A 16,634-nucleotide genomic window follows, 5' to 3' on the forward strand; every position below is an offset into this window, starting at 1 on the left:
AGCAATATGAATATGAAAACAAATGACATTTGCCAGATTTTTTTTTTATTGGCGATGCCTGTCCAGACTATATACATGTTGGAATAATCAAGGTTTTTCGTATCACATTGAAGAGAATAAATGTTATAAACATAGAAACACATAGTGTGTCAACATACTAAACTTCTTTGCGATGAACCTAAAAAATTGTGTTTTATTTTTCATTCAGCATCCTGCTTCCTTGGATCTCTTATTTTTCTGCCCTTGTGGTTTTTGCAGTTCTATTCCTGATTGTGCCTGTATTGTCATGAAAGGCATAACACTTGGTTTAGTTCTTACAGATCAAGCATTCAGCACCAGCAGTTCAGACAGGAAATCCACTGCTTCACGTGTCATCCTCTGTGCCAGAAAGGGTAGGGGCAGGAAAGAGTGCGAACATAATCAGAACCTGCAGAACACCAAAGCGGATGTAGATAGGACTGACTGTGGGAAGATGTTCTCTACAAGTAGTGGTAGCTCGTAGTTCTTTAAAATTTATAGTATGTAAAAGTTTACAGCATGTAAAAATTATGTTTTGGATTTATTAAATAACAAGTGTAACTGGAAGCTTGGAAAATAATAAATTAGATATGAATAAAGCTTAGTATTTGCATTAGAGTTTGCAAATACAATCAAGTTTGCAAATGCAAAACTTGGAGAGGTAGCTAACACATTGGAATACAGTAACTGGATTCAGAAATACTTTGATCAACTAGAAAATTGGGCTGAAACGAATGCAAAAATCTAGCTAGAGTTTTTGCACTCCTTCCAACTGTGATTCTATGTTAATTTTATTTAGGGAATACCTTAAGGGGGTACCATAGTAAGAAGCACATGTTTTTATAGAAGTAATAGCTATACAATGTTTGGTCTAAGATTCACTAGAAAATAGTTAAAACGAATAATATAACTTTTGATGCCCCATGTTTAAGACAGCATTAAGTAGAGACAAATCTTTGCTGTATATAATATACGGTGGGTTGTAAGGCTAGTCTATTGAGCAGATGGTAGATCTATAGATATTTTACATGACTTCCAGTAGATCAGGAGAAGTTTCAAGCTTACTGTGGTATGCTATCAACCACAGAAGTAGCAGTAATAAAAATGGCTTCCCTACTTACCCTAAGTACAGAGTTCCTGATCTGTTGTTCTTTATTTGTTCAGTCACTTCTGACTCTTCATGACCTCCTCGTTGGCCGTTGCCATCCCCCAGCTCCTTTAAGGTCAAGCCAATCACTTCAAGGATAACATCCATCCATCTTGCCCTTGGTTGGCCCCTCTTCCTTTTTCCTTCCTTTTCTCCAGCATCATTATCTTCTCCAAGCTTTCCTGTCTTCTCATTATTTGGCCAAAGTACTTCATCTTTGCCTCTAATATCTTTCCCTCCAGTGAGCAGTCGGACATTATTTCCTGGAGTATGGACTGATTTGATAGGTTACTACGGGGAATACTAGTGCTTTAACTATGCGGACCTTTGTTGTCAGTGTGATGTCTACTTTTCACTATTTTATCGAGATGGGTCACTGTTCTCCTCCCAAGAAGTAATTCTAATTTCCTGGCTGCAGTCTGCGTCTGCAGTAATCTTCATGCATAGAAATGCAAAGTCAGTCATTGCCTCCACATTTTCTCTATTTGCCAGTTTTCCATCAGTCTGGTTGCTATAATCTTGGCTTTTTTGTGTTTAATTGCAACCTAGATTTTGCACTTTCATTTTTTCACCTTGGTTATAAGGCTCCTCAACTCCTCTTTGCTTTCAGCCATCAAAGTGGTATCATCTCCTGATCTGTAGTAACTCAGGTGTAGATTTAAATTGTCATATACAAGTCACCTCTGTGTTATGTATTACAGTAGATTTACCCTCTGCACAACCACATTACACCTGCATCTGATTAATAAACTCTATGGTCTTGCCTGGTAAAGGAACAAAGTAGACAAGACCACACAAGCCCACAATCTCCCACATTAGCACTACCTGCTTTGAACATCTGTCTCCCGCCAGCCCCATTTACTGCATTGCAGTTCGTGCATTAATTAGAGAGAGGAGGTGGTGTAAGGGATGTGTGTCTGCAGATGATACTAGGAAACCATGTGTATATGTTGAACTGTCCCAAAAAGAAAGCTTCCTTGGAAGTTTTCTGATAGAAATCAGAAGAGACTAGCATGAAGAACATTTTTGGTATGAAGGTAGGTGGGGTGGAGGGTGAGCTGCCTGCTTTCTTATTGTGAAACACATGGGGATCAATAATATGTGACCTTAATCTTGGCCAGTTCAGTTGTGCAATTTTTGATGTTTGAAGGATGCATTATAATACCAGTACTACTGCTAACCTCCATGATATGTGGGGAATTTCTGTATGATATTAAGATCAGCATGTGGATTTATGAGGAAGATCAATGAACAAGCCTATTGTGAATGTGTTATTTACAAGTCTTCCCTTGAAAATCCTTCTGGGAATGTTTACCAAGCATACTTCTCTAGACGGGGGGGGGGGGGGGGGGGGTTGAAATAAGCCCATAGGGTTTATTAGCAAAATCCTTGAGTTTGCAAGATCACTAGCAAACTAATAATATGATTTATTCATTCTTCTTCATGGTCTCTGTGATTCGCATAAATGAGTCTATTTGTTCCTGTACACTGCATTGTTGTACTGGTCCATTTAGTTTTCTTGGCAAGAATATTGGGGTGGTTTGCCACTGCCTTCCCCAGGGAAGTGCCTTGGACTGCGAGAAGATCCAACCAGTCCATACTTCAGGAAATAAAGCCCGACTGCTCATTGGAGGGAAGGATAGTAGAGGCAAAGATGAAGTACTTTGGCCACATCATGAGAAGAAAGGAAAGCTTAGAAAAGACAATTATGCTGGGGAAATGGAAGGAAAAAGGAAGAGGGGCCAACCAAGGGCAAGATGGATGGATGGCATAGTTGAAGTGACTGGATTGACCTTGAAGGAACTGGGAGGGGTGACGGCCGACAGAGAGCTCTTGCATGGCCTGGTTCATGAGGTCACGAAGAGTCAGAAATGACTGAACGAATGAACAACAACAACAACACAACGCATTGTTCAGAACTTTATAAATCTGTTGTATGTAAATGTTTTGTGGGTAGTCCCCCCTCCACTGGTACATGTGACCAACACAATTCCTACTTAAACCCCCAATCCCGTTTTGTTAGCCTCGACAAATGAATACTGCTGAGCATATCGATTTTTTTTTTATCTTGGCCTTGTTTTCTATCTTCTCTTGGACTACAATTTTGGCTTGGTTTTGGACTTGTGACTTAAGGTTTTGCTATGGATTTTCTGACTTTGGTAATAGGCTTTTTGGCTTCATGGTTTGGTTAGTGGTGTCGCTTTCAATGACATCATTGGCTTCCTTTAAAAAATGTACCTCTTGTGGAGCTTAAATCCCCAAGAAATATGGTCCCGATCTTCATATCTTTGGTTTTAAAGATCTTGCAATTGAGAAAGCTCATAACAATTTCAAAACACAGTAGAAAATCCACTTCCATAAAGCCTCTAGAAAGGATAGTTTGTTCCTGCACTGTGATTGACTTGGGACTCTTCCACACAGTCATATAACACAGAATATCAAGGCAGAAAGTCCCACAATATCTGCTTTTAACTGGGTTATCTGAGTCCACACTGCCATATATTTCAGTTCAAAGCAGATAATGTGGGATTTTATTCACCTGTATGGAAGGGGCCTTGGTCTCCATTGTGGAATAGGTACTTCACATTTTTGTACACAGTTCATTTTGAGATGATATTTGCTATCCTTTTCTATAGTCCACATATATAAATACAAGTTAGCTTCTGTGCTCTCTGCTCTGTAGATTTGTGACGGGCATGGTAGGGACAGTCAGTGACATAGCTTGGTTTCCATGGTAGTGACTTGATGTTATGTAAGGAGGCTGCATGTACACTGCTTGGTTGTCATGGTTCTAAGAATCCTGCTCAAACAGCTCTTTCCCAATCAGTGTGTTTTAACAGCATTTGAATGTACACTGGTCCTGAACAGCAGCACTTGAAATAATAAACAGGACCCTACATTCTTGTTTGTGTCATCATTGCAAGTTATACAACCTGTTCATCCTGAAGAGTTAAATCACATTTATAGTACATACTTTATTTTTAAAATTGCTGACTTACCTAGTGGAGACCTCATTTGGATCCTCTTCCTAAAATTATTTGATAGAATTTCCAATTAAGTGTCAGGTTGGCAATTTGATTATTTCACACATTACTTTTTTAAAAAAAGATACAGCTGCAGTAGAACTCAGGGAAGATATGCTGACAGTTCATTTCCATGCATACAAAGTTGTGCAGAAACTGCGTAATGGCTGGCAACAGACATACAGCTGTGTGCATTTCCTCCAGTTCTTTCTCGTTGTGTGAAATGTGTGGTCCTTGTGAAATATTTCAACAGCTTAGTGTAGTTTCCTTAATCTTGTATTCAACCAATAGATAACTTGTTATGTTAGTGTGTTGCATCATTTAACAGTATATTTGTATATAAACAAAATTAACCAATTTATTTGGAAGTAGATGGGGTTTGATATCAGCATTTTTTTTAAAATCAGCACCCATGCAAATATAATTTCAGTAGTTTTTTAGTAAGAATTTTCATTTTGATCTGAATCCTTTTTCATTTGTAAGTAAACACATGATTCTACCTGGTACTGTGTCACACCCTTAACACTCTTTTATCTGGCAGTGCCTCTCCAAGGTCTGGAGCAGACGTTCTCTTATTTGGATTCAGTTAACTGGAGGTGATCCTGCAGATTCTATTCTTGCTTAGAAATGAATCTTTAAAATTGCTTTTAATTTATGTCAGTAGATCCTCAGTTGTGAATAATTAAAACATTTATTTACATATACAGTTAGAGTAACCTGAACATTAAAATTCAGTATTATTTCCTCCTTCACAGATATATGGAGCTTGGGTGTTATTCTTTACATGTTGGTGTGTGGACAACCACCCTTTCAAGAAGCAAATGACAGTGAAACTTTGACTATGATAATGGACTGTAAATACACAGTGCCATCTCGTGTGTCTAAAGAGTGTAAAGAGTAAGTAAAATACTGTACAAAATGTTTTAAAACGAAAATTACAATGTGAACAATTCAGTAGAAAAAAGTGGTAGATGTTTAGGGTTGAGGCAACCCAAATTTAGATCTCCACTCATCCATACGATCCACTGAGTGAAAAAGGTACTGACACTGCCTTTCAGTATGACCTACCCTGTAGAGTTGTTGTCAGTATACACAGGTTCAATGAAGGTGTATGTGTGAGTGTGTATAAATTTGTTTATTAACTCTTTAAAATTGTATTCATTAAATAATTGTTCATGTGTAACTCATTTCCTGAAAGGGGCAAATATTCTTTGGTAGCTGGAAAGCAGGAAGACTATAAACATTCTGTTTTATTAAGTTATTTTCTATATAGTTTATTGGTGAATTAAGGCAGAATGTGTGGTTTAACATCTCAATTGTGCTAAATATAAATTGTGCTGTCTGAAACGAAAGATTTAATTGGCCTCTTAATTGCAGCTTTGCATTTGCTATAATTTTATTTGCTTTTCTAAGAAACATTCAAGGCTAGCCACACCAGTTCCATTAGTCATCTGAAAAATGAATGAGCGGAAAATACTATGATTTCTATTTCTACAAAGTCTGTTTTCATCAGAACCCCTCATTGCAGATTTTCATGGTGTTTCCTCTTACGATATGCCATACATTTACATTTGTTCCTATGCTAATCTTTTTATCACATATATACAAGGGGGATCAAATGGGCTTTGAGGGACAAATTAAAATATTATTTATGGTAGATAAGTATATTTGTTTATTTTTTAAACAAAAAAGTTGGCATTCCCCACTCTTGCATGAATTTATGTTTTGATATAGCAGCTTAATTTTAAACTAAAGGAATAGTATTTATTTGTTTGTTTATTTCCAGCATTTCTACCCCTTTAATTTACTACTCCTTTAATTTCTGTCAAGACATTAGGAGGGGCAGTATGGGGCAGCCTTTTATGTCAGTGAGGTACGTCAGCTAGGATGTATGGAAATGGCAGTTTTAGGAGAACATGCTATAATATAATGATGCTAATATGTTTATGGGGTGATTTTTCAATTCCTAGTTTAATTACACGAATGCTGCAAAGAGACCCAAAACGAAGAGCATCTTTAGAAGAAATTGAAAACCATCCCTGGTTACAGGGAGTTGATCCATCACCTGCAACAAAATATAACATTCCTCTAGTGTCATACAAAAACCTTTCAGAGGAAGAACACAACGGCATAATACAGCGAATGGTTCTGGGAGACATCGCAGACAGAGATACCATAGTCGAGTAAGCAACCATATTAAATTGTTTTATTATTACAGTTTTGTTACAAGTAACTCTCTCTGTGTATGTGTTTGACATCTGGAATACAGACATTTCTATTGCATGATTGCCAGAATTCTTCCTGTAAAACTTTTTCTCTTTTAAAACCTTATGTCTGATTATAATCTATATTCATGAATATGTTCAATTCCCAGACAGTGAATGTGGCAGCATTGGATGCTACTTTGTCACAAGCCATCATAAAAGCCATTGACTTGCCAAATTCTTCAAAGAATACACACAGAAGTTTTTATTATTTGTCTCCTGTTATGCCTAATGATTGAACAGGTATAACTCATGCCAAGTAGTGTGGCTCAGAGTCCATTTTAGCTGATGAGCAACTTTCTCAGTGTTAAGGATATGCATCCCTTGAACCCATTCAGCAAACTTGCCTGACATGTTAAATTGATCTCCAGAAGGAGAAAAAAACAATATCTTCTTCTATCTGAGATGATAGTCATGGTTACGTGACCTGTTCTTTATCCAGGTTCCTTTCTTTAGAACAGGAGTGTCAAACTCATTTTCCTCAAGGGCTACCCTCAGCCTTATGGTTGTCTTCAAGGGGCCATTGAATCCATAGATGGAGAATCCATGGACACAGAGGGCCAGCTGTAATTTTTTTAAAACATAGTATTCAGTGCTCTTTAGTTTTTACCCAGTTTGGGTCCCTAGATGTTATTGAATGACTCCCATCATTTTTTTTTATTATTCTCCATGTGGACTGGGAATTGCTCTGAGATTGGGGAAGGTTAAAGAACATTTTAAAGTCAGACATCACATCCACAAGCCTTTTATCTTAAATTCAAAATTTCTTATCCTGACTAAGCGGAACAAACTGCAGCTTTCCAGATGTTATTGTATTACAATTCCCACCAGCAGGAGTCACAATGACTAATGATGAGGAATATAGGAGTTTCCCAACATTGGTACGGCCACATAAAATGTGGGCTGTGAGTTTAATACATGTGCTTTAAAGGAATGTGCTTTAAAGGAATAGACAGTGGCTGTCTCAGACAGAAAATACTGGTTCTGTCCTTTGTTTTATCCCTGTTTGGCGTTGGCCTCTATAGATCCATGCTAGCAGTAGTGTCATCTCCTGGTGGAGGGAAGGAATGTAAAGAAAGTCTGTGTATGGAGCTTCCTGGGGCCTTCCCAAGAAGACAGTCAAGGGAGACCAGCTCCCAATAATCATGATTATAAATGGGCACTGCTACACTATGTCTGCACATTTTCAGTTTGCAAAAAATGTTGAATCTGACAGAAGAGAGAACTCTTTCCTAGATAGTTAGTCCTCTGTATTCATGGATTCAACCGTTCATGGCTTGAAAATATTCCCCTCAAAATCCAAAAAGCATACCTCAATTTTTCCATTTGATATAAGGACACCATTTTACTAATGCCACTGTATATAATAGGATAGATTTTGGTATACACAGGGACCAAACCTGAGCAAATACCAAGGGCCAACTAGAGATGCTAAAGCAAAACTGAAATTATTATTGAAGCAGAGACTTGCATGAAGTGAATTGCTGTATTCCAAGAAAATCTACTGAATGCTTTTCTTAATATAACCGTCTGATTATTGAACTTGCTACATTAGGTTGCATAATTCTCAGTAGGGTGAAAGCCATTTGTCAAGATGTCAAAAACATTAATTTCTACTTTGGTATTTTTTTAGGAGCACTGTAAGTTCTCTTGGCTGTATGTCCAGTTTCAATAAACCATTGATGTATGATGTGTGTTCCATTTTAATTTTATTCCCTTCAGGGCCCTGGAAACTAACAAATACAATCACATCACTGCTACCTACTTCTTACTGGCAGAGCGGATTTTGAGAGAAAAACAGGAAAAAGAAATACAAACCAGATCAGCAAGCCCAAGCAATATCAAAGCTCAGTTTAGGTGAGTATTCCAGGTATTCAGTTTGTATTGAATGTATTGATTTGTCATTTTATTCTGATAATTTTACATCTGTGATTTTTAAACAGATTGTGAAGTGAATATAATGTTTCATTGCTTACATGTTGTTAGTATCTTCTCAGCAGTGAATCAGGGTTGGTTTCAGGTCTTTTACCCATGAAAGTCTAGTGACCTCTTCTGGTATTTTGAGGCTAGAACAAGCATGGGCAAACTTCGATGCTCCAGGTATTTTGGACTTCGGCTCCCAGAAATCCCAGTCAGCTTACTGGCTGTTTGGAACGGTGGAAGTCCAAAATACCTAGAGGGCCAAAGTTTGACCATGCCTGGACTAAAGTTATATCCATGTAGCTTAGTCATGGAATTATAAGTTCATAGGTAGTGGTTCCTCTTTCTTTTCCCCAGTTGTGAGCATGTTGACATTCTCAGCTTTCTTTCATTGAATCCCCAATGTTAGGGAATAGGAAAAACAACACCCAAGCTGTTTTTTCACACTGAGAAGACTACAACTATAGTAGAGAATTAATCAGCTTTTCAACTGTTCTATGAATAGAGAACACACAGAACTTGCCAACACCAAGAATAAGAAAGCTAAATAGGGTCTGTAGTTGGTGTTTAATCTTTTCTTAGATGCAACATGGAAAACTTATTTATTAATTAAAATATTTATGCCCCCTCAGATTTTGGAGTGGCGTTCAAGTTTAAAGAGGCAATACAGTATAAAGACAGGTTCATCAGCATTTTAAAGTAAATCAGTCTGGCTCCAAAGGATTTTTGTAAACAGCCTTTTTTTTTACTTGGCCCCCAAGAGAAGTCAGTGTTGGCAGCAGTTAGGTCTCCAAGGGGAAGGCATTTCACAGCTGGAGTGCCATAGCTGGGAAGGTGCTCTGCCATGTCCTCACATAGAATATGTATTCCACCTGGTGGGGATATTGAGCAGGGCTTCCCCAGCAGACCTCAGTGCTCTATAACAGCCATATACATGGAGAAGTATTCCTTCCAAGCATTGTATCCAGTTAAAGTACAATTGAACAAACTGTAACCTCAAAATACAGTTGAGCTTTAAAAGTTATTTATATCCATTAAAATCCCTTTCCTCAAGGTAACTGGCAACTTCTTGTTGAAGTAAAAAGGTATTTCTTTGTGGAGCACTATGAAGACCCTCTCCCATATTCCTACTAAGTATCCCTGTCAGGATCGTGGGAGTAAGAGAAGGGCCGCTCGCAAAATCTGAATGTGATCCTTCAAATAGTATAGACATAAGTGATAATATAGGGCAGTGGTTCTCAACTTGTGGGTCCCTGGTGCTTCCTTGTGGTGTTATTAAAGATGTGAACTACAAAATGAGGAAAATTACATATACAATCTTTAAGGTAGGGATGGGAAGTGTATGGCTCTCTGTCTTTGGGATTACTGCTCCCATCATCCCTCGCCTCTAGTTTTCCAAGTTAGGGCTGATAGGACTTGTGGTCCTGCAACATAGGGAATGCAACATGTTTACCATCCCTTATCTAGAAGGAAAATAGGTGTGCATGTGTTAATACTAGAAACCTTAAAACTAACAGTGGTGAATTAAGATGCTTGATAATAAAAGTGCACATAAAGAATTCTCAGAACAGTGGTTCCTCTAACTAAAATTCTGATGATGACTTTGAGATGCAAAAGGATGAGGCTGCCAAAGATATGTTTAAAAAATCAGCATCATTATGTAACAACGTTTTGTGAAAGAGCAGGAGACCATATGACATGATAAAGTAAATTGACTAGAAAGTACAACATGATTTTTAAAGCAAAATATTTAAAAGAAGCTGAAAGGTATAATCAGGAAGGGTTACTTCACAAAGACTAATGGCTATTTAAAGTCGGTATAATAGAGCTAAAATAAAAATGCTTACTATAGCATAGAAGCACAAGAAGTTCTAGAAGATGCTACAGTGTCTGAAATGCCCTGTCACTGAGGCTATAAAAAGCAAGCAATTTTATTTTAAGAAATTGAATTCTTGAAGAAAAGAACTGATAAACTAGATGTAATGTGGTATTTCAATTTCATGTTCGAGACTGGCTGCCTATCTTCTCAAAAAGAAGATAGTGACAAGAAGACAGTGAACAGAAATAAACTATTCAGTTTTTATGTATCTTAAGCAGGAAAACAAAACCACTAGATACCAAAAAGAAAGAGGGAATAGCACAAAACTAAAAACAATTAAATTACTGCAAACAGGGGGTTAAATTTAGGATGATAATGTCCTCATTGTTCTATGTATGTAAATATTTACAGGAGCTCTCTGTTGCCTAGCCTCTCACACGTAGTGTCCTACAGTTTGGTCTTGCTCTTGTTGATGAAACGATGGCTTTCTGATATCTGATGTTTGCTTATGTCAGGTGATCTTCCTGAGAGCCAGTAAGATTACTTGCTTCTTCCCTCCTCCAATCCCCGCTTTTTGCGGGGAAGGGGGGTCCCTTTCCCTCTAGAACATCAAAACATACTCTTTCATCGGCTCAATCTCTAGATTTTTTTTTTCTTTGATCAGTTTCCAGGTTAATAGTGAAGGCCACTTCCTCATGAATCATTATAATGCCCCACATGGAAAGGTTTAAGCAGTTTCCTTAAAAATTATAGGAGCTCATAGTGGCTTCAGGACTCACTCTGGATATTTTAAAAAATTAGGCTGAATGCATCATAGCGTTTCTTAGACAATCCATGGCGCTTCACTGATTACTTCTCTGGCTTCTTCAGCTAAGAGTGTCTATTGCTGCCTAGGTTTTGCTTCATTACTCCAGAGTAAGTGACTTTAGCTTAAAAGAAGAAGGGGGGGGGGTCTTGTATTTTATGCTTTTCCATATATAGTTATGTCTTAAAACGTCTTTATAAAAATGTGGAAAAACTGGGTTTCACCAACGAAATTCATTGGTTAAAAGAAATAAGCAAAAAAGCTTTTGGAGATATTGTTATAAAAGTTCTGTCCTGCTCTTAAAATTGATATACTTGGATGTGAACATGTTCCCCTCCCCTTACATAGCATATCACAAAACGCTTTTGAACATCTCTTCACTTGATAAGAGGTCTAGCATTGATTTGAATGATAAAATAGCTAAGCCCAAAGTGACAATGGTTCTGCAGCCTGATGGAACAATTTGTTTAGTTCTCTGGAGCTAAGCAAATGCATGGAAATATGATTCTAGGTCAATTTTTAATGCAGTGTAATTATTTTATCTTTCAAGGTAAGAAATCCATGTTGTATTATATAACTTTTTATTTACATTTTTTATTTGGCCTTTAGTTCACTACTTCCTAAATGTGGGCCCTGATCCCAAATGTCCTTAGCTCAATGTTGGGGTCATAAAATTTTTGGCAGCAGTAAAAGATTTATGAACTCCACCCATGTACACGAATCTGTTAGCAACAACATGCAGTGTTTACAGTAGACTCTTCAGAAAATGCTTCAGCTGCACTCCACAAAAAGAAAAATAAGTCTGCAAATGCTGGTTTATTATCAGTAAACGTTTGATTTTTATGTCTGTTTTACATACCTGAAATCATGTAAACATTTCTTGGGCAAAAGGGGTTGCAAGTGGGAAAGGTTTGAGAAGTCCCGATTTAGATGCATTGAAATGGCAATTACCAGTTTCTTGTTAAGTTTTGTTTGTTCTTTTAAATTTTCTGTAGGCAATCATGGCCAACAAAAATTGATGTTCCTCAAGACCTAGATGATGACCTGACAGCTTCTCCTCTGTCCCATGGAGCAGTTCCTCAGTCTCCCGCTCGCACTGCTGAAAATGTTCTTAATGGTCACAGGAGTAAAGCACTTAATGACTCAGCAAAGAAAGAAGATATTCCTGATTTAGCTGGACCAGCACTTTCTGTTGTTCCCTCAGTAAGCCTAAAACCTACAACTAGTGGTCGGAAGTGTTTGTTTAGAGTCGAAGAAGATGAGGAGGAGGATGAAGAAGATAAAAAATCAGTTTCCCTTTCAACTCAAGTTGTTTTACGACGGAAACCTTCAGTTACAAACCGTCTTACTTCCCGGAAAAGTGCTCCAGTCCTTAATCAGATCTTTGAGGAAGGGGAATCTGATGATGAGTTTGATATGGATGAGAATTTGCCACCCAAACTTAGCAGGCTAAAGATGAATATTGCATCGCCCAGCACTGTGCATAAACGTTATCATAGAAGGAAAAGCCAGGGTCGGGGATCAAGTTGCAGTAGCTCTGAGACAAGCGACGATGATTCAGAAAGTCGGAGACGCCTCGATAAAGACAGTGGCTTCACGTATTCCTGGCACAGACGGGATAGTAGTGAAGGCCCACCTGGCAATCAGGGAGATGGCAGTGGACAAGGAAAACCAAGCAATGGAAATGGAGGGGTCGACAAAAGCAGCCCCGGTGATAACAGTAAAGGGGGTGGAAGTCCTTCTGGTAGCTCTGGGGGAAGCACGAATAACAATTCAGGTTCTACCCGCAGGTGTGCTGGGTCTGGTAATTCCATGCAGTTGTCTTCAAGAAGTGCAGGTGACCTGGTTGAAAGCCTCAAATTGATGAGCCTCTGCTTGGGGTCACAGATTCACAGTAGCACGAAATATATTATTGATCCACAAAGCGCCATCTCGTTTTCCAGTGTTAAAGTGCAAGAGAAATCAACGTGGAAAATGTGTATAAGTTCCGCTGCAAATGTCAATCCAGTTTCATCTTTAGGCAGCATAAAATTCTTTTCTGACCAAATGTCAGACACTGCAAATGAATTGGAACGAATAAAAAGCAAGAACTTGAAAAATAATGTGCTACAACTACCTCTGTGTGAAAAAACAATATCTGTGAATATTCAGCGAAATCCGAAGGAGGGGCTCCTGTGTACCTCTGGTCAAACGACTTGCTGTCATGTTGTTTGACAATAATTGGACGAAACCCGTTCTACTTGATAACGTCAATCTTCCTCTTCAGAGCTGTGAATACTTTATTTCACTGAAACCCTTACAATTGTCTTAAATATTTTAAAACGGGCTTTAAGCAGTAATTTATTACATTTTCATTTAGTTTTGCTTGATATGACAATGCATGATTTTGTGCATGCTGCTAGCCAATACTCCCCCCCCCCCCAATCAAACCAGAATTTGTGTAACTTTTTTACATTGACAATTTTAGTATAGAAAAATCTGGATTACAGTAAGACATGTGTCCAAATATCCAGTGTAAATGAAGCACTTAATAGTTTCACATTCTGCACTTAAAGAGAGAGAGAGCTTTTGTTTCTTTGTGAAATGTACAGTCTTGTTCTGATCTTATATGTTACCTAAACTATGTGAGATGTGGCATAATTCTGTGTGTTTGCAACAGAACCAAAGCAATAATGTTTTGACCCTGAAAACTCTTTTGAGAGGTTTCAGATTTCCAAGGCTTGTACAAAGCAAAAATGCACTGAAAATTAAGAAGTCTTGAACTATGATTTTTAATCCCACGTCTTTGTCTTAAACTAATAGTATGCATGAAATGGTGGCTGAACCGAAGATCTTGCTTTGATACAGACAAGGTTTTGTAAAAAAGAAAAAAATCTTTATGGCAGCTTTTCCCCATAAAAATATTGTTCCATGCAGACAATCTTTTAAAAACAATATAATGAAGTCAGATTATGAAGTGATTTGCTCAGACTTTTTCCCAATCTGAAGGAAAATATATTCATTTTGGTGTATATCATGGCAATTGTTTGGTATGATACAAGCCACTTTAGTGGACCAATTTGTGTGGCTGTTGGAGATTTATTTGAGGAACCCAGTTCCTGTAAATTATAAATACATTAAAAGACTTAACAAAATATGCATCTTCTAAGTCTGTTTTCCACCCTGCCCTTTAGCATTTGACAGTCTGTTTCCAATATTAACAGAAACTTTCCAGAGTGTCGACTACTTTAAGAATTCTTTTCTGAGCTAGCATTTTGACTCCTCTTTTTCATTACCACCATGTAAGCAAATGAATGGGCATTCAAAAATAGTGTCTGTTACTCTGGTGTAGTGGTTTCTTTAAAAATGCTTCAAAAGCATAACTATTTTTAATTATCAACCAGGTATTTTAACTGAAGTTATAAAGAAAAGAAGCTGTTGCTGCAATTGGAATAGAAAACAGTCTGCTTAGATAAGCAGAGAACCTAAATTGGAGTGCATTATCATTATATGATGTAACTGTACTCTATAGGTATAAAAATGTATCAAAAATAAATTAATTCAAAATTCAAGAAATTGTGTTACTATCAACCTTGGTTTGAGGTACAAAAATATCTTTTTAAATTCCCTGCCATAACTCTCTCTCCAAATGAAATCAGATAACACAAGATCAATTTCCTTTAACATTTTTGTTACTATTTGCTCTTTTCTTTTTAAACCCTTGATACCGAAAAGCCAGCAGACGGATGTGCTGGCACTTTTTCCTGTACAAAGGAATACTGTTGACCAGATGAACTAACTTTTGTGAACTTTTATCTAGAGTAAAATATATTGCAGATTCCCCATTTGGGGAATGGCTAGAATGTTATTTTTACATGCGCTGTGCACTGGGTCTTCAAAACAATGCTGGTAAGAATCAATGGTGTTATGTAGCAACAACCCAGACAGGCACTGACTGACAGAGTTTACATAGCTTAGTGCGTTAATGCTAGCGAATGGTCAAGTAGAATGCATTTCATGTACACCGTAGACTGTAGAGCACCAAAGAACTGTTACATTTGGTCATGTTTTGTTGTTCACACTGGCTTTTATTGTTGATGATGTTTTGTAAATTTAGCTAAAGATGTATTTCCTTGGACACAAGTCCCAGTAAATTTAGCAAGGCTTACTTCCAGATAGTAGGCTCGTGCAAAATATTTGAATATCTAGCCTAGTTGTGGCTTAATACCTTTCCAACTCCCAAAAGTAGCAAGGCATTAGTAAATAGTTTTATCTTTATCTTCTAAATGACTTTAGCCGTTTAGTTCAAAAACAACGTATCATGCTATGCCAATTTGATACATGCAAGCTATAAGAACATGTGTAGGCGAAGCCATGGAACATATGTGCTTGAAATTTTCTTGAGCAGGGATCTTACAAAGGGCCAGAAATATGGATAGTTCACCGAAGACAGTGAACTGTGCGTCTATATAAAAAGTAGGAGAAAGTTTATAAAGGGCATTGGCAATAAACGTTGCAGCTTTTTGTTTTCAAGTATTGTAAATATTCTTTCCATGCATTATTATGTACAGCCTTGGAATGACAACTTTTGACTAACCCAGGGTGGGTTTTTTGTTTCCTCTGTTTTTGTATACAAATCTGTGTGCGTGTGTATGCGTGTGTATATACATATATATATGTATATATATACATATGGTGCTCACTTTAGAACAGCAGTGTTGACCATTATGCTGCATAGCTGTAAAATAGCCTTATTTAGTTGTGTATGGTTGGGTGAACCTCTGGTTGTACAGATGTTAGCTTGAGTGTCGTCTTTTTAGCCATTTGTTCACAGGTGAATGATTGTGCATGTGATGTATGTTGTATTACGTTGTCATGTTAAAAGGAGGGAGAGAATAACCACTACATTGAAATATATTGGACCAAACTATTATAGAGCAAGTAACAGTTTCTTGTACCCCTTAAATCTGTCTTTACAAGTTGCATATAGTACCGTAGCATATAAATTTAATATTGTGGAAAGCAACTAGTCTTGTATTTTTCTGTATTTGTATATAATGTACCTCTAGCAACGTATCTGTATTTAAGATGTGACAATCTTGACACAGATTTTACAAGTAGCAGTGCAGTTAAGCAGAACAGAGTAGAGAAGCTACACGTGTTAAGGAGGGTACAGAAATACCAGTTGATCTTTGTCGGTTGGTTCCAGAGATGTTTGGCTTTCTTCATTGTATAAACATACATGGTGTGTGACAACTGAAACAAAATCCAGTTAATAAAATGATCTCTTGATTGGTGCACAAATGACTTCCATATCAACTTTCTGTACTCTCAAATATGGCTACTCTTTCAGCACTGAAAATATCAGCTTCAATTGTAATAAGTACAAGTAACACAGTAGTGCAACCATAAGAAGAATCTATGCTTGTGAATTCTTCCCTTTCCTGCGCCCTCAAGCTGCTCAAGGTAGATTCAAAGCCTTATTTTAAAGAATGCAAATAATAATAAATGTTGGAGTAGAATTGCTCAATCAACCTTCCCTTTGTATAGCCTGTGCAGCAATTCACACCAAAAGCTCCAAATGATAGTGTTTAGTATTTGTTGCGGGGTTCTGTAGAGCCTCCAAAGATGAAATTGAAAGCATGCAAACTAAATTACC

General features: G+C 37.5%; 1 protein-coding gene across 1 annotated transcript in view; it reads left to right on the forward strand.

Annotated features, from left to right (window-relative positions):
- The window catches only part of SNRK (SNF related kinase), a 36,246-nt gene extending 19,967 nt beyond the window's left edge, over positions 1-16,279 (forward strand). Inside the window, exons 4-7 of the mRNA XM_060781853.2 lie at positions 4,944-5,085; positions 6,159-6,371; positions 8,175-8,309; positions 11,992-16,279. Of these exons, the coding sequence (XP_060637836.2) occupies positions 4,944-5,085; positions 6,159-6,371; positions 8,175-8,309; positions 11,992-13,210 (1,709 nt within the window). The 3' untranslated portion in view covers positions 13,211-16,279. The remainder of the gene's footprint in view (positions 1-4,943; positions 5,086-6,158; positions 6,372-8,174; positions 8,310-11,991) is intronic.
- Positions 16,280-16,634: the final 355 nt, after the last annotated feature.

This window comes from Anolis sagrei, chromosome 6 (genome assembly GCF_037176765.1).
Source record: "Anolis sagrei isolate rAnoSag1 chromosome 6, rAnoSag1.mat, whole genome shotgun sequence".
Classification (NCBI taxonomy): domain Eukaryota; kingdom Metazoa; phylum Chordata; class Lepidosauria; order Squamata; family Dactyloidae; genus Anolis; species Anolis sagrei.